We start from the raw sequence: 18,777 nt of genomic DNA on the forward strand, positions 1-18,777 counted from the left end.
GGAGAAAGATCATGAAATAAAAATTTTATCAGATTGAATTAGTTATTCTCATGGACAAATATGTAAAAAGCTTGTTTTTTCCTGAGGTTGCCATTCAGCCTCCCGGTAAATATTTAGTTTATCTCCCTGCCTTTTTGTGCAAAGGATTGGGATGCCTGTGGTGGTTTGTCATGCATATGGGAAAATCAGAGAGAAGTAGGTTTTAGCAGGACAGAGGCTCAAGGAAGGGCGGAGAATAAACTTGCCAGGGATTTGAACCACTGGAGGTGTGGTGCCGGACGGCTGGTCCTGAGGCAGAGCTTTTCTTGTCCAGGGCAGAGAAGCAGACACCTCCAGTTAGGTCAGGGTCGTCATCAGACAGGGACAAGTGGGCCATATTCTTAGGGGGAAAATTATTTTAAATTATATTCTTCTAAAGGGTTTCAGTGGAAACGAATCTGACTAGGAACCATGAGGTTGTGGGTTCGATCCTTGGACTCGCTCAGTGGGTAAAGGATCCTGTTGCCGTGAGCTGTGGTGTAGGTCACAGACACAGCTCAGATCTGGCATTGCTGTGGCTGTCGTGTAGGCCAGCAACAACAGCTCCGATTAGACCCCTAGCCTGGGAACCTCCATGTGTCACGGATGCCGCCCTAAAAAGACAGAATAGAATAGAATAGAATAGAATAGAATAGAATAGAATAGAATAGAACAAAACATAAAATATTTCAGAGATCATAGAAGTAATACTGAGTCATGACCCCTTCCATAACATAACTGTGCCATCCTAGCCCTGAATGCCTGTTTTTTTGGTAATGAACTTGGCCAAGACTGAATACATGGAAACATAGGGTATGATATATGCGGATACACCAGGCACACAGTGAGTGGCTAACAGGTGACAAGTCCTTTTCCCAAACTCAGGCTCTGTCTTGAAGAAACAAAAACTCAGAATGGCAGGTAATCGGTGAGCATTAATTGCCTATCTTTTCTGTTCCTTGTACTGTGCAAGGTGTGGTGAGCAGTTAAAAACACATATTTCATGATCCTGACCTTTCCCTCTAAGGGGAAAATGCACATACATGGAATGACTTAAAAATGACCAAAAGGTAAACTGTGGAGTAGAGCACAGGTGTTAGAAGAATTTAGAGAAGGCAGGGCTTAGCGTTGGCAGGAACAATAGGAGGTGGCTTCTTGAGGCTTGGGGGATGGCATGAACTAGGATGTTGAGTGTTCAATTGGTAGAGACAAAGGACAAGCATGTGAGGCAGGTGGAACAGCATGCACAAGACCTGGGCTGGGGAATGAAAGTGGTCAGAAGAGAGTGAGGTGTTTTGCACAGCTAAATCAGAGGGTGAGGAATTTGAAGCAAGTTTGAATGGCTGGGGGTTTGGGGGGTGGGTGTTCTACAAGACTTTGGGAGTCAAGTGGAATGTACCCAAAATGATGGAAATAGCCCATCAGTTCTAAGTCTGGCTCAGAGGAGAATGGGATATTTGATCTGGGATAGGTCATTTCTTCTCTGGGCCTTCCTTTTCTTTACAGAATTGGGTTAGATCATTCAGCTGCAAGTTACAGGATACTCTGACTTTATTCTGTGGGAAATAGGAAGCCTCTGGAAGTTCTCAAGCTGGGAGGATATGATAAAGGCAGCGTGGGGGACTGTGGATCCTCAAGTCAGGGTATCTGGGTTTGAATCCTAGCTGTTCCACTTACTAGCTGCATAATTTGGACAAGTCGGTTATTCAGCAGTTTTCTCATTTGTGAAATGGGAATAACAATAATACACCATAGGGTTTGTTTTTTTTTTCCCTGAAAATTAAATGACTTAATTATATGTGAGATGCTTAGAATAGTACCTGCACAGACTGTGTGCTCTATGGGTTAGCTGCTATTGCTCTTACTGTGGGAAAGTGTATCAGTCAGCTTTGTTCAATAACAAACAATCCCCAAATCTCAGTGGTTTTCAACAACATGTATTTCTTTCTTGCTCGTGCTACATGAGGGCCTGGATTGGCCGTGGCTTTGCCCCTGGCTGCTCTGAACAATGGGTCTGCATCTTGAGAACCAGGTCGAAGGAGCAGACATGGAAGCCCAGGAGACTGGTAGCAACTTGAAATGTCCTTAAGAATGTCTGCTCCACTATGGCATATATACTTTATGGCGCTATTTATGTATGGCGCTATCGACTCGTAGCCATTGACCAAAGCAAGTTGTGTAATCAAGGCCTAAATTGATGGGGAGAAGCCCAATGATAGTCTTTTGGAGAAGTTATGAGGATTCAACTCAAACATCCTGGCACCTAAGAGATGCAGATAAGCACCTTTTGGAGCTGCTAATGCGGTGATCAGGAAGTATATGGGGTGAGTTTAGTTGAAAACCTGCATTGGTTCCTGGGCTGCATTGGAGTTGGGAATGAGCACCCAATTGCCGTGTCTCACTAGGCAGTTAGAAACACAGCATGGGATGGGGGTGAAAGGCAAGGCCCGGAGACAGAGGTTAGGGACCCACATGCAAGAGGCCCTGGTAGAAGATGGAAAATGCAAGATATTCTAGCAACCAGTGGTTCTCAGCCCATGTGCTGCCGTGATCACCTGGTGTATTGGAAAAATCCTCTGGAGATGTGATGCTAAATTTTGATCAGCCTATACAGTTTGTATTTGCTACCATCAAGTCTACACATTGTTCTAGTAACATCGATCAGGCAGAGCCCTGAGAAGTCAACAAGCAGAGCAGTGTGAATAGAGCCTCATTTTTTGGCGATGGAAAGGGGATGTGAGGACCTTGCCCCTTGAGGATGTAAGAGAGCAGGGCCAGGGCAGTGGACAGCACCAAGGTGCTGAAGAATACGCAGAGCAGTGAAGGAGCCACGGAAGGCCCTGTGAGACAGAGTCACACTGCACCCGAGATGGCATGGTCATGATTTGCTAACTCACTCGGGGTTGCGTAGGTCTTTAATCCCATCAAGAATGCTGCAGATGTTCATACTGTTTCTAAGTATGTCCTGAACACAGAGAGGTTCAGATGCACTGCCGTAGAGAGATGCAAAGACCAAATCATCCCTTGCCTCTGCGTGAGAAGAGACAACTCTGAACTGGTGTTGGTGGTTTGGGAAATGGAATGGGATCTAGGATGCTTCACAGAGTGGCTGGCCTAGAAAACAAGAGCAAAGAGGTAAAAGGAGAGACGTGATGGCTGTGGACCTAACAGGTTGCAGGTCCCTACTCCTCCCTGGGCCTGTGCCCCAGGCGCCTGGAACATTCTCCCTGACCTGTCACCTCTCTGGTCCTTCGCCTCCGTATAAGCAAGGCGCGCGCACTCCCTGTGAAAATTTGCCCTCCCGAGGCTGGGAATTGGAAGCTCCCACTTCCGCAGCTTTGGGGATATGCACCTTCAGAGATTGGGAGCCTCATTTTCTTAGCCTCCCTCGGCGTTCTCTCACACCCCGGTGACGCATAGCAGGGACCCCGTGCTCTGTGAGTGGATGAATAAAGCCTGATTGCAGGCTGTGCCTCTTTGCTTAGTGAGATCTCAAACTCTCTTGCTTTTGACTTTGCTTAACAACTGTCCTGTCCATGGATCTGGCATTTAGGTAGTTGCCACCCAGAAGGAGTGAGGGTGGCATGAAGGAGTTTTGGAGCTGAGACATGCAAAATGGTACTTTGGCAGCTAGGGGAGGGCACATCTGGCACATGAATGGGCTTCACTGCATGTCACACCGAAAGCAAGTTTTAATAAGAATCTTCCATATATATGTCGGATCATCAAAGTATACCTCTCCTCGGGGCCTTGATTGAATAACTACTTGGTGTCAGAACTTGGGGTCACTTCCATGGGAAGACTCTGTGAATCGGAGGTAGCATTGCATAAAGCAAAGAGGTGACTGTTTGAGATTTGGTACTTGTCCCCAAATTATGCTGCCATGTACTTTGTATCAGACCAGTGTCATAAATTCTTAGGGATTAAATTCTAATAAAATCTAAGCAAATATTTAATTGATAGTTTTTAATCTAAAAGTGGAAAGGAATCTTTTTTATTTTATTTTATTTTGGCCGGTGCCTGCAGCATGTGGAAGTTTCTAGGACAGAGATCTGTGACAGCTGTAACTGGAGCCGCTGCAGTGAAAATGCCGGATCCTTAACTCACTGAGCCGTGAGGAAGCACCAGGAATCTTTTAAATTAGATAAATTTCTCAACGTGTGTGCATTTGAGGTGGTAGAAAAGTGTGTCCATTGCTTCTTCCTCACCCCCAGTCGCCTCTAGTGTAGGCATTTGAAGTACTCTTTCCTTACTTACCTCCAGGGACAGAGAGGTCACCACTTGACACAGAAGCTTGCTCTACTCCTGGACAGCTCTGTTGTCGGGAAGTCTTCTGTGTGTAGAGAGAGTCTGCCTTTGCCTCACTTCTGCCCATAGAATTTTTCACAGCTCCTTCCTCTTCCACACTGATACCTCTGGAGGCTCCAGAAGATGTTTTTTTAGCTACTTAGGATCTTTCCCAAAATAGTTCCAGTTCTTTATTCCTCATCTAGTACAATTTCCAAGGACAATGTTTGGATTTTTCTTTCCTTTTCTCTCTTTCTCCCCCTTTTCCATTTTTTTTTTTTTTCTTTTGCTGTCCTTTATTTCTGAGCATGCAGGACAAAAATGGATCCAAAAAAAACCCTTTAATGATTGGGCACCTTTGAAATGGGTGTAAATGCTTTCTAGGGTCATAGACTCCTATGAGAAGCTGATAAAAGCAGTAGAAACTTTTCCCCTTTTCCTGAAATACATAGACATAGAACATTCAGAATAAAGCACTGGGCTTCATAAATCAGAATTCGGCGTGCCAAGTGCTTTTGCTTAAGTCATCCTGTGAAGCAGGAACTTTGATTAACTGCATTAACAGGAAACAAACAAAAAAAGCTGAGACACAGAGATTAAATGTCTTGCCACAGGTCACCCAGCTAAGAAATTGTGGGAATAAGCTGCAGTCTTTAGGGTGAAGGATCTCACAGTCTTGGGGGCGGGGCAGACATGTAAAATGAGCCCAAAGAGAGTTCCTGGAGCTCCCGTCGTGGCGCAGTGGTTAATGAATCCGACTAGGAGCCATGAGGTTGCAGGTTTGATCCCTGGCCTCGCTCAGTGGGTTAAGGATCTGGTGTTGCCGCAGCTGTGGTGTAGGCCGGCGGCTACAGCTCTGATTAGACTCCTAGCCTGGGAACCTCCATATGCCGCAGGAGCGGCCCTAGAAAAGGCAAAAAGATAAAGAAAAAAAAGAGAGTTCCCATCATGGCTCAGCAGTAATGAACCCCAGTAGTATCCATGAGGACATGAGTTCAGTCCCTGGCCTCGCTCAGTGGGTTAAGGGTCCGGCATTGCCATGAGCTGTGGTATAGATCACAGACTCAGCTTGGATCCTGTGTTGCTGTGGCTGTGGTGTAGGCCAGCAGCTGCAGCTCCAATTCGAACCCTAGCCTGGGAACTTCCATATGCCACAGGTGTGGCTCTAAAAACACAAAGAAAAAAAAAAAAGAAAAAAAGAGCCAAAAGATGAAGTTTTGGGCAGTTGTGAAACAGTGCTCATCAGAGGTGCAAGCCTTATGCTATAGGAACTCCGAGGGGTGAAGACGCATTCCAGAAAGCAGGACACCACACCTGACAAGGTGAGATGGAAATCAATGGGCAGAGCAGGTGTGGCAGGAAATCCAGGTAGCAGATGCCACAGAAGAAGGGTGGGTACAGGGGTGTGAAGGAGGAGCTTTCAGAATATGATGCGAGGCCAGGAGACGGCAGGGGTCAGGCCAGGAAGAGCCTGGGAGGGCGTCCTTTGTCCTGTGTGTGTGGACGAGCTGGTGAAGGGTTTTAAGAAGAGGCATGACATGGCTGCATCTGTGTGTCAGAAAGGTCAAGGCTGCTGTGTGGAGGGGACAAGACAGGCAGCGAGGAGACAGGCGGGGAGGGCAACCTGGGGCAGGCACCGTGGGAGATGGACAGGAGCACGTGGGTGTGGGGATACTTTTGGAGCAGATGTAACAAGATCTAGGAAAGAGTTGGGCTTCGGGTATGAGAGGGTAGAGAAGCTGGAGCTGGAGCTGGCACTTGAATGGGATCTCTCTCCCCACGTTGCCAAGACTTTAAAAAGCTGTCCGTAGGTTAGTTCATTTAACTTTCAAAACCACTTTCTGCCTTGTAGATGGGACCCTGGAGCACAGAGAGGCAAACGTGCTTAAGACGCAAGGTTAGGAAGTGTGGGGCCAGGTTAGAAGTTAGGCATTCCGGCCTCTGTCCCCATGTCCTTAACCTGCAGACAGTGCTGCCTCTTCGTTAAACGAGATTAAATCAGATAACGATGGTGGAAGCTTCTAGCCCTCAGGAGCCTTTGTCAGTGTTTATTAGGTGAGCAGGGCTCTGAATTTAATATCTTGCCACTGAAGAGCCTTTGCAACATTCAGCCTTACTCCCTTTGGGCCACAATTGCAACACTCCCATTACACAGATGAGGTGCATGGCATTGGGAATGAACTTGATAAACAGCTGCATGGATATCTATGGTCTATTCCTGCTCTTTTCCACTGTGCAGAGGAGGGACTGAGGCTCAGACATTTTAACCGGGTACAGTGAAGAGACCACTGGGATAACCACCACGGGACACTGGGCTATCACTGTGTAGGTACCAGTTGGTACTAGATTCAGATCTGGCGCCACCATCTCCTGGCTGTGTGGCCTTGAGCAAATCACTGCACTTCCCTGAGTTTCAGCAATTTGTAGCAATAATATCTGCTTCTTAAGATGACTTAAGAATTAAAAATGAAAACCCATATGATGCAGAACTGACACTCAGAATATATGCAGGAATGTGGTCTTTTTAGAGGCAAAGGATTTCTGTTCAGGTTGCTTTGTCTATAAGAGGAAAAGCAGAGACAAGGAAGTCCTGGAGTGGGTGCAAACATATATACGGATTTAACTAGCATCATCCTTTCCTGGGGAGCCTGGAGACCTTGTCCACTCCAGGGGTCATGATAGAAGTGTGTTGCTTTAAACCAGCTATTCGGGGAGTGCTGTGGTGGCTCAAAGGTAATCAACCCGACTAGTATCCATAAGGATGCAGGTTCAATTCCTGACTTCACTCAGTGAGTTAAGGATCCAGTGCTGCAGTGAGCTGTGGTTTGGATCTGGCGTGGCTGTGGCTCTTGTGTAGGCCGACAGCTGTAACTCAGATTCAAGCCCTAGCCTGGGAGCTCCCATATGCCTCAGGCTCAGCCCTGAAAAGCAAAAATCAAAATCAATCAATTAATCAATCAAACCAGATTATTCAGTTCGTTAGGGGATATTTCCTAAATGTCCATCAGGTATGATGGAGCTTTAGATCTTGCTGCTAAAATTGCAGTTGTCATGGAAATAGGCCTGCCCCCACAGAAAAGGCCTGCAATCCATGGGGACTGCCTGTATTTCTGATTCATGACGGAGGAAATGCCACCGTGCCCCCTACCCTGCGGGCAGAGAAGACATGTGTGTTCACTAGAGTCAGTCTCAGGCTCGTCGCCACTCCCAGGGCAGCTTTCCTGGGCCACCAGCTGACAGGCTGTCCCCTGAGGCAAGACCCTAGGTGGATGAGCTGGTTTTCTGTGAATAAATATGAGCGCACAGCTGCACTGTCCACAGTACTTGTCACTGAAAGGAGTCCAGTTGGAAGAGCCGTGAGAAGAGCCTGGGAGAGGGGGACTCTGGTCATTAAATGTAGGAATGGAGTTGTGGTTTTATGAAGTATCTGAGCTAGAAAATCTTGCAGACAGCAGTCACTGTGGCTGTGGCTCCCAAAACAGGATCTGGAGGGTGTATCAGTTCACTTTGATGCAATAACGCTGTGTAACAAACAACCCTTTACTTGGATGGCTTACAGCAACAGTTACTTGTTGTTCATAGGTCTGTGGATGGCAGAGGCTTATTAGCAGGGCTCAGCTAGATTTGTCTTCAGACTTCTGTTTGGGTCAGGCACGTTCCTCATAGCATCTTATTCTGGGACTCAGATTGAAAGAGGCACCATTCCTTGGGTCCTGCAGTTTTCATGGTGGAGGATGGACCCTCAAGAAATTGAGCTGAAACACTTGCCCCTTAAAGTGTGTGCTCAGACTGGTGCACTCACATTTGCTGATCAAAGCGAGAGTCACGTAGGCACACCCACAGGGTGGGTCTGGGAGAGCCGCCTGCACCCACATTGGAGCATGGCAAGGGTGGGCAGGCTGGAAAGATTGTGAAAGAAAGAACACAGTCTACCACAGAGGGTCTCAAGAAAAGAATATCCTAGGTGTTTTTTAATAACACAAATTCCTGACCCATAAACTGGATTTGGCCAATGAAAATCTTAAAAGCACCTGGATTGGAATTTTTAGCTTTTTTTTTTTTTTTTTTTTGCTTTTTAGTGCTGCACTTGCTGCATATGGAAGTTCTCAGGCTAAGGGTCAAATCGGGGCTGCAGCTGCTGGCAGGATCTGAGCAGTTCCACCTGCACTCAATTCATAGGCAAGTGTATTTCTAGCTAAAGGGGGCTTCCCTTATCTTTTTTGTTTGTTTGTTTGTTTGTTGCTTTTTAGGGCCACACCCACAGCACATGGAGGTTCCCAGGCTAGGGATCTAATCAGAGCTGCAGTTGCTGGCCTACATCACAGCCACAGCAATGTGGGGCACGAGCCACGTCTGCGACCTGCATTACAGCTCATGGCAATGTGGGATCGATTCTTAACCCACTAAGTGAGGCCAGGGACCTCATGGTTCCTAGTCGGATTCATTTCCGCTTCGTCATGATGGGAACTCTCTCCTTATCTTTTTGAGACTTGGCTTCCTGCTTGCCCTTTGGAGAAGAGATTCTTCATCTTTCCAGGAATAACTTGTCATTTGTTTAGTCTGAGCCCCTTCCCACTGATGCATGAAACAGCCTCATCAGACAGCCCCCAGGAGGAGCTGCCCTTGCAGTGTGAATATCATATCTCTGTGATCTATTTTTGGCACTCACTCATTCGCTGACCCAGATTCCAGTGTGCTGTAGTGAAGCATTACAGGAGAGAGGACATGGGCATGCCATATGCCCTCGCCCCAGCTTCCTAGGGTGGGATAATTAAAGGATTTGAGAAGGTGGCTCGAAGAGTTAAAAATACTTAAAACCAACCACATATGTTAGGAAACATAGTCCATGATTGTTTTGTTCTGTGGGAATGTAAAGATTACAGATATGCTGGTGACCTGAGAATGAAAAGCGGTGAGGAGCTGGATGAGGTAGGAGAGAAGGTCTTGGGGTCTGGAGAAACCCTGCTATCCGGGTGCCCAGTGGGGTTTCAGGACCACGGACAGCACACAGTCCGCTTTGCTTTCCTTGGGACGTGGATAGAACTTTCAGAAAACGGTGTGTATGTACTGTTTACTTATTTTTTATTTTTTAATTTCTTATTGTCTTTTTAGGGCTGCACCCATGGCGTATGCTGGTTCCCAGGCTAGGGGTCGAATCAGAGCTGCAGCTGCTGGCCTATACCACAGCCACAGTGACTCGGAATCCAACTTGAGTCTTCCACCTACACTGCAGCTCATGGCAACGGCAGATCCTTAACCCACTGAGCGAGGCCAGGCATCAAACCCAAGTCCTCATGGATACTAGTCGGGTTCGTTACTGCTGTGCCACAATGGGGTCTCCCTATGTATTTATTTTGCCAAACTGTTTCCCTTCTCCTCCAGTTTTCAGCGTAATGAACTTCTCATATTTCAGAACCCAGCTTGAATGTGCCATCCTTGATGCACTCTGTCTCTGTCTCAGTCATAATAGCTTTCCTTCTCTGCTATTTTCCAGGTAGCCAAGGTTGCCAAACTAGTGATTTGGGGGTACTAATTGGTTTGATGAGAATAACGCCTTTTTTTTGTTTCTGAGGCTGCCCAGACCTTAATGGGTTTTCTAGTCCTCTGATTTTGCAATGGCAATGACCCACTGTATTCCCACCGTCTAGGAGGGAGAACAACGCAAGGAGGCTTCATGCTTTACTCAGGGTTAGACAGCGACGCAAAGGCACCGTGAGACTCGCCTCCCCTCCAACTCGGGATGACTGTTATTTAGTTTGCTGGCATGTGAGTATGAGTGTCTGAAGCTTGAGAGGCTAATTTGTGTAAGCAGCACTCAACATGGTCCTTACGTTTGCAAAGAGGGCAAAGGCGTCCTGCCAACATCAGCTCTCTCCCCGCCCGAGACTGGGCTGCCTTGGAGATGAATGGCAGGTTTCCTCTCTGGCTGCTGTCTGGCTCCCAGGACATTTGGCAACAGAGCCATGGTGCCCAGCAAGGAGGTTTAGCCCGACCCCTTGAGAAGAGGCCGTCCAGCCTTGTCTGCGCTGTACAGGATTTGCATGAAGCAAGCTCTGCTCCCAAGCTGTAGGGGAGGCTTTCAGGGAATTTGAAAAGCAGAAAAGAAAGGTTTCCGATCTGTCCGTCTATGCTTTCCTCCTTTTTTCTTGGCTTTGTCCCTCCCTCCCTTTCTTTCTTCCCTCTTTCCCTCTTTTTCTATCCTCCTTATCCCTCCTTTATCTCACTCTCCTTTTTTTCTCCTCACTCCCTTTTTAATTTTTTTGCTTTTTTAGGGCCATGCCTGGGGCATATGGAGGTGCCCAGGCTAGAAGTCAAGTCATAGCTGCAGCTGCCCACCTACACCACAGCCACAGCCACACCAGACCTGATCTGCATCTGTGACCTACACCACAGCTCATGGCAACGCTGGATCCTTAACCCACTGAGCGAAGCCAGGGATGGACCCTGTGTCCTCATGGATGCTGGCCGGGTTTGTTACCGCTGAGCCACAACGGGAACTCCTAGACATTTTGTTCTTCCAGAGCGCCGATGTGTGGACCTGAGCCGTGCTGAGCCTAAGTCACTTAAGGTCACTGCTGTCACCGGGGAATGAAAGGGCACTCTTTGACATACCTTTGCTATGAGACTTTTGTTGACTTTTTAATAAGATACTTCATTTTCTTCAAGGGATTTAAACAATGGTTTTTGTACAGAGTTTGTCACTGTTCCTATCTGCTGTTTGCTCCTCATGGTATTCCTGGGAGAGGCAGCGCACTGTTATGTGTACTTTTTATCTTATTAAATTCTTAAAAATTATGTACCATAAAGTTCACTGTTTGGGGTGGATAGCTCTGCAGAGTTTCACACTTACACTTCCTACATGGAGAAAGAGCCCTAGAAAGCTAAATCTGGGAAGTCCCGTCGTGGCTCAGAGTTTAACAAACCCGACTAGGATCCATGAGGACGCAGGATCGATCCCTGGCCTCGCTCAGTGGGTTAAAGATCCAGTGTTGCCATGAGCTATGGTGAAGGTCCCAGACATGGCTTGGATTCCAAGTTGCTGCGGCTGTGGTGTAGGCTGCAGCTCCAGGTCAACCCCTTGCCTGGGAACTTCCATATGCCGAGGGTGTGGCCCTAGAAAGCAAAACAACAACAAAAAGAAAGCTAAATCTTTGGATCACCAGTCTTCTGGTTATTTCATCTGAGTATGGGATTTCATGGATTCTGCAGGATGAAAATACTTAAAAATGTGGCCGATGTGTGCTTGAGGGAGTAGACACTGGACAGGAAGCTAGGAAACCTTGGGTCTACCCTCTGCCCGGGTTGGTTGTGTGGATTTGGGGAGCTCTGCCCTTCTCCGAGCCCCGTTTGCATCTGAGGTCAGATCAGCCCTCATCTTCCACAGGAACCATTCAAAGCAAACCAGGCATGGAGGGTATCACTCTCATAAAGCACATTTCCTAACGTGTCTTCTGAGCAAAAGTGTCCTTGTCAAATATTCCACAACATGAAAGGGTCTAAATTTGGAAAAGATCAAACTCAGTTCCCTCTTTAATCGTTACATGACACACCAGCCGTGCAAAGGATCTGGGAATTCCTGACATAAAAACAGTCTTTGAGGGAGTTCCCGTTGTGGCTCAGCGGTAATGAACCCGACTAGTATCTATGGGGACTCGGGTTCGGTCCCTGGCCCCGCTCAGTGGGTTAGGGATCCAACATTGCCATGGGCTGCGATGTAGGTCGCAGACGTGGCTCAGACCCCGAGTTGCTGTGGCTGTGGTGTAGGCCAGCAGCTGTAGCTCTGATTTGACCCCTCGCCTGGGAACTTCCCAGGGTTAGGGTTAGGGTTAGGGTACAGTCCTAATAAAAAAAAAAAAGTGATCTTTGCTTCCCTTTAACTCAGAATTTCCTAAACTCATCACACCCAGGAATCCCCTTTTGGATCAATATCTCCTAAAACCCCTCTGGGCTAGGGTTCCGAAGAACGTGGCTTTGAAAGTGCTAATTAAAAGGCAAGAACACTACTAATTTTAAGGAAGGAAATGAAAAGTCATGTCAGCTGTTGCCTTCTTGTGGGCTTATTTTTATTTTTATTTTTTTTTAAGAAATACGCTGGCTCTGAGAATAGCAAGAGCAGGGACCCCAGGGGTGGCTGCACGCAGGATCTGCTTGTCGTTGGGGGCAGGGCGTGGGCTTGAACATCTGAGTCTGGGGAGAGCGGGGCGGGGTGGAGGCCCATCTTCTGGCGCACAACGCATTAAATACCACCCTTCAGGATTAGCCTGAAAAGCCCTCTATTGAAAGTGACAAGGCAGACGGGAGCCTGCGGGAGGCCGTGTTCCGGACGCCAGGCACCAGCTGCTGAGGGCTTACGTTTCGGTGCTTTGTGGTGCCTGGGAAACCTGCACGGCCCCTTGTGGGCATGTGTGGCTATGCAGAGGCCACGCCTCTTTCCCTCGGTCCTGGAGTGTCCTCCAGAGGCCTTGGTGAGCCTCCTCCCTGGGGATGCACAAGTGGTGGCCGGCATCTACCTTAGGGATAAGAGGCAGGTTGTTGAGGGGTGACTGAGCTGGAAGCCCCTTCCTCCAGAGATTCTCCTCCTGGAGAACAGGGCATCTTTTCCTTGGCTCATGGCTCATAGTTCTTTGTCCTATGGCTGTGATGCTGATGCCTTTTCTTCCCATCTTCACCCATTCGTCCTTCAAGAATCAGTTCAGGCATCCATCCATCTATCCATCCATCCGGCCATCCATCCATTCATACATTCACCCATCTGGCCATCCATCCTTCCATCCATCCATCCACCCACCCATTTGGCCGTCCATCCATCCGGCCATCCATCCATTCATACATTCACCCATCTGGCCATCCATCCATCCATCCATCCATCCACCCACCCACCCATTTGGCCATCCATCCATCCGGCCATCCATCCATTCATACATTCACCCATCTGGCCATCCATCCATCCATCCATCCATCCACCCACCCACCCATTTGGCCATCCATCCATCCATTCATACATTCACCCATCTGGCCATCCATCCATCCATCCATCCATCCACCCACCCACCCATTTGGCCATCCATCCATCCGACCATCCATCCATTCATACATTCACCCATCTGGCCATCCATCCTTCCATCCATCCACCCACCCACCCATTTGGCCATCCATCCATCCGGCCATCCATCCATTCATACATTCACCCATCTGGCCATCCATCCATCCATCCATCCACCCACCCATCTGGCCATCCATCCATCCAGCCATGCTGTATCCAAAGTAATGGAGATTCAGCAATGAAGGAAAACAGATGAAATCTCTGCCCCCATAGAGCTAAGTCTCTTAAGGAACTGCAGGGACAGCTCTAGGTGGCGCCATCTGTCACAGCAGCATGTATTCAGTTGGTCCCCTGTGAGCTGTGCCTGACACAGCCAGTGGGGTAACACACCACAGCTCTGATGTCAACGGGGCAAGTCGCGATTTAAACAAACGTCAATGTATAACATGTCAGGTCGACTATTAAGTGTTGTGTTAACATCAAGTGGGTGAGGGGCAGGGGCCTGGAGGCTGGGCACTGGTGTAAGGTGCTCCAGGCAGGGCCACCAAGGGGAGGGCTCTCAGGTAGGCGACTCTGAGCAGAGACCTGAAGTAAGTGAGAGCGAGAACTTTGCTCACCTAGTAGGATTCCAGATCGAGGAGGGGCTCCCTGACGTGGCTTTCATTCTGGGGGAAATAAACCAAGGCAGGAACCCTCCAGAGGGTTCTGAGCAGCAGGCTTCTGCTCAGCAAGCCTTTCCTTTTTTTTTTTTTTTTTTTTTTTTGTCTTTTTGTCTTTTGTTGTTGTTGTTGTTGTTGTTGCTATTTCTTGGGCCGCTCCCGCGGCATATGGAGGTTCCCAGGCTAGGGGTCTCATCGGAGCTGTAGCCACCGGCCTACGCCAGAGGCACAGCAACGCAGGATCCGAGCCGCGTCTGCAACCTACACCACAGCTCACGGCAACGCCGGATCGTTAACCCACTGAGCAAGGGCAGGGACCGAACCCGCAACCTCATGGTTCCTAGTCGGATTCGTTAACCACTGCGCCACGACGGGAACTCCCAGCAAGCCTTTCCTGATTCCTGAGTTTGTCAAACCTTTTTTTTCTGGGTTTGTGCAATTCCTCTGCCTTTCTCTCATGGTTGAAGCTGTGGAACCACTAAGACTAACCTAAGGTGTTTCTATATAGAGGGTGTCCTCAGATGGTCCTGGTGAGATTGGGGCTCAGCTGTTCAGTGTCAGCTGGATCTGTGTGTGCCCTCTACTGGTGCCTGCCCCCCCCTCTTCCTGGAAGCACCTCCCAGAATCCCTGCTTGCCTCTAAATCCTTGTCTCAGGCTCTGCTTTCAGGAAACCCATGCAAGACCCTCGCTCCGAGGTGACCACCCTGGATCGTTATTGGCTGTTTACTGTCTCTCTTCCTACCCCAGGGGTGGGATGGAAAAAAGGCAGAGGCTGTGTTTTAGCTATCATCCCATCTCCAGCTGGGAGAGAATACAAATTGTAAATATGCATGCGGCCAAAAGGAAAAAAAAAAAATCTCAACCTCCCAGAAATGCAAATTAGCAAATATTAATGCCAACCAAGGGTGCTTGGTGATCTGGGAATGCAAATTGCAGAGGTATTTTTGGAAAGCAATCTAGTCATATTTATCAAGGGCTGCGCATTTATACTGTTTGACCCAGTTGTTAAACTTCTGAGAATTTAGCCGAATGAATAGTCCAAGTTCAGAGAAAAACTTTATGCACAAAGATGCTCATTGTAGCAACATGTGTCATTGTCCAACAGTGAAAAGAACAATGGGGGGATAATTAAGCAATCTGTAGTGTATTTCATTTATTTATTTATTTATGTTTTTATTTTATTTTATTTTATTTTGCTTTTTAGGACCACACCTGTGACACATGGAAGTTCCCAGGCTAGAGCTCAAATCAGAGCTACAGCCACTGGCCTACCCCACAGCCACTGGTCTACCCCACAGCCACAGCAAAGTCAGATCTGAGCCGCATCTGTGACCCACACCCCAGCTCACGGCAACGCCAGATCCCCGACCCACTGAGCGAGGGCAGGTATCAAACCCGCATCCTTGCGGATACAAGTCGAATTCATTTTCCGCTGCACCACAATGGGAACTCCTATAATGCATTTTTAAAATGGAATCTTTTGTAGCCACTTAAAAATGACGACTCAGTGAGTTAAGTATCCAGCATTGTCTCTGGGCAGTGTGGATTCAATCCTCGACCCAGCACAGTGGGTTAAGGATCCAGCATTGCCTCAATTGTGGTGTAGGTCACAGCTGCAGCTCAGATTTGATCCCTGGCCTGGGACCTTCCATCTGCCTTGGATGCATCAAAAAAAAAAAAAAAAAAAAAAAAAAAAAATATATATATATATATAGTTATGCAGAACATGGACTAACTTGGGACAGGCTCATGGTAAAGAAGCGAAAAGGACACAATTGTGTGTTCTCTTTAACCCCCAGGATTTGCAACCTTCTTTGCTGCCACTGGGCTTTGGCACATCAGTTCTCTCCAGGCCTTCAGGGCGTGTTCCTGGCCTTTGTCCCCACCCCGTTTGGTCCAGCTTAGCTAGAATTATTCTCTAACCTGCCCTTGTCTTGCATGACCCCCAAGGAGGCTGGCAGCCCTTTTAGTGGCGGTCAAGTCCCCCACGCTGGCAGCCTGTGTCTCACCTCTTTGCAGACCCGCGTACTCTCCTGACTTGTGATAGCTCCGTCTCATCCTCATCAGCGCCACACGAGCTCATTCTGCCCTGGTTCCTCCGGGTCCCTCGGGCCTGGCCCTGGGCTTGGAGGCAGCCGGCTGGTGTCTGCTGGGTGCGTGGGTGGGTGAATGGCTCTGTGCGCTGGGATCACAAGTGTGGACAGTACAAGGAGGAGTTCCCGTCGTGGCGCGGCAGAAACGAACCCCAACCCGACTAGGATCCATGCGGATGGGGGTTTGACCCCTGGCCTCGCTCAGTGGGTTAAGGATCCGAAGTTGCCATGAGCTGTGGTGTAGGTCGCAGAGGTGTCTTGGATCCTGTGTTGCTGTGGCTGTGGTGTAGACAGGTGGCTGTAGCTCTGATTCCACCCCTAGCCTGGGAGCTTCCATGTGCTGTGGGTGTGACCCTAAAAAGCAAAAAGAAAGAGAAGGAAGGAAGGAAGAAAGAAGAAAAGAAAATAGAGGGAAATCAGAGAAAAACATCAGAACATCGATTGGAGGTTATTCTGGGGGAATTGCATTTATTTTTTAGTCATTTCACTTACCTTAAAATGTCTATAATTTGAGTTTTATTATACTCCGTAATAATTCCTAAAGAGGGAGTTCCCGTCATGGCTCAGGGATTAACGAACCCGACTAGGATCCATGAGGTTGCGGGTTCCATCCCTGGCCTTGCTCAGTGGGTTAAGGATCCAGTGTTGCCGTGAGCTGTGGTGTAGGTTGCAGATGTGGCTCGGACCCCACATTGCTGTGGCTGCGGTGTAGGTCACAGACGCAGCTCAGATCCCGAGTTTCTGTGGCTGTGGTGTAGGCCAGTGGCTGTAGCTCCAATTTGACCCCTAGCCTGGGAGCATCCATGTGCCTCGGGTACAGCCCTGAAAAGGCAAAAAGTAATAATAATATTAATGCCTAAAGAAATCCTTATTCCTACAAATGACCCAGTTTCTTCAACAAATGAATGAATGGCATTTAAAAGGGAGGAGAAGCCAGTACAGATTTCAACCGACTGCAGAGAAATGTGGGCCGGCTGCCGTGTGGGGACCTTGGGTGGATCCTGACTCAAACCAACCCAGTATCCAAGGACATTTTTGAAACAATCAAGTAAAACTGGACATGGTTAACTTTTAACTGAGATGGAGGAATTCATGCTCATTAGATTAGTTGGGATAATGGACCGTGGTTATGTTTATTTAAAAACCCCCTAAGAGTTAGCAATTATACGTGAAAGTATTTCTAGGGAAAATGACATTTTTGGGATTAGCTTTCAAATATCCTGGCAAAAACAAAGTGAGGTGGGAAAGAGGTGAAATCGCAATGGGAGAATATTGCAAGAATCTGGGTGATGGATGTGCGAGGCTTTTTTTCCTCTTTTTTTTTCTTTTTGGCTGCACCCATGGCGTGTGGAAGTTCCCGGGCCAGGGATCAAACCCGAGCCACAGCAGTGACCTGAACCACACCAGTGACGACACCAGATCCTTAACCTGCTGCACCACAAGAAAACTAGTTGAAAATGTTTGTATTAAAAGTTAGAAAGAGGGAGTTCCCCCTGTGGCTCAGCAGAAATGAACCTGAACTATACTGCGATCCATGAGGACGCAGGTTTGATCCCGGGCCTCACTCTGTGGTTTAAGGATCTGGTGCTGCCATGAGCGGTGGTGTAGGTCACAGATGCGGCTTGGATCCTGTGTGGCTGTGGCTGTGGTGTAGGCCGACAGCTGCAGCCCCCATTCAACCCCTAGCCTGGGAACTTCCATATGCTGTGGGTGCGGTCCTGAAAAGCAAATAATACGAATGATAACAAAGACAGAAGTCTCCTGGCTTTTCTCTAATGACGCTTCCTGCTTTGCTTGGCTTTCAGAGTGACCGACTCCTCATCAAGGGTGGACGAATCATCAATGATGACCAGTCCTTCTACGCCGACGTCTACCTGGAAGACGGACTCATAAAGTGGGTTTTTGACCAAACCAGCCTTTTAAGAAGCCCGCCTCCCTCCATCTCCCCGGCTGCCTGGCCCTTGGGGGGAATGGAAGGCTGGCCCTCTGCCCCGGCATGAGTGTGGGGGCTCTTGGGAGTCTGTGGATGGGGAGATCCGGGGAGTCATAAACCCTGGGTGGAGATGGGGCTGCTGTTCATGTGGATTTCATGAGCGTTTTGGGACCATCTGTGCCAAGAGCCTGTGAAGAGCAGGTGCTCAGGGCCGCGGTCCCTGCCCCCCCCCCCCCCCCCCCCCCCCCCCCGTCCCAGAGGGATGTGGCCACTTCTGGTCAAGCGGCGGCCTCCCCTCCCCCAGTTCAGTCCCTCCCCTCCCCCAGCTCCCTCTCCAGCCACCCTGAACACTTCTGACGTTTGCAGGACTTGCCAAGCAGCACTCACCTGGGAACTGGGCATCTGTATATCCTCCCCCCTGAAATGCCGCGCCCTCCCCCATTCTCGTTTCATCCCCCTGCCCCCCGGCTCTGTTTGTCCTGTGGGCCTAGCTTGCATGGCGTCTCCTCCAGGAAGCCCTCCGTGCTGGCCCCTTGTCGTGCACTTGTCCCTGATGAGGGGTCTTGCCTTATGGCCGCCAGCCCTGGGCCTGGCGCAGTGCCAGGAGTAGAGAGCACCCAGGAGTGTGGATGACGTGAGTGTGACAGACATGCCCTGACACACCCGCCGGTGGAGACCTCGATCGCAGCCACGGTGTGGCCTGGAACCAGAAAGGGGGTAAAGCAGATGATGGCGCGTGGGGT

The 18,777-nt window shown here is 48.8% G+C and overlaps 1 protein-coding gene across 3 annotated transcripts in view; it reads left to right on the plus strand.

Moving 5' to 3' along the window:
- Positions 1 to 18,777, plus strand: part of CRMP1 (collapsin response mediator protein 1) — a 71,451-nt gene that overhangs the window by 8,408 nt on the left and 44,266 nt on the right. For all 3 annotated transcript variants that reach the window (XM_021100983.2, XM_084971542.1, XM_021100984.2), the window contains exon 2: positions 17,907 to 17,995. In XM_021100983.2, coding sequence (XP_020956642.1) covers positions 17,907 to 17,995 — 89 coding nt within the window. The remainder of the gene's footprint in view (positions 1 to 17,906; positions 17,996 to 18,777) is intronic.

The sequence above is a fragment of the Sus scrofa genome, chromosome 8 (assembly GCF_054392235.1).
Source record: "Sus scrofa isolate SSC_HxYL_T2T_F1_AM1 chromosome 8, Sscrofa_HxYL_maternal_Yorkshire_Landrace_v2.0, whole genome shotgun sequence".
Lineage (NCBI taxonomy): Eukaryota > Metazoa > Chordata > Mammalia > Artiodactyla > Suidae > Sus > Sus scrofa.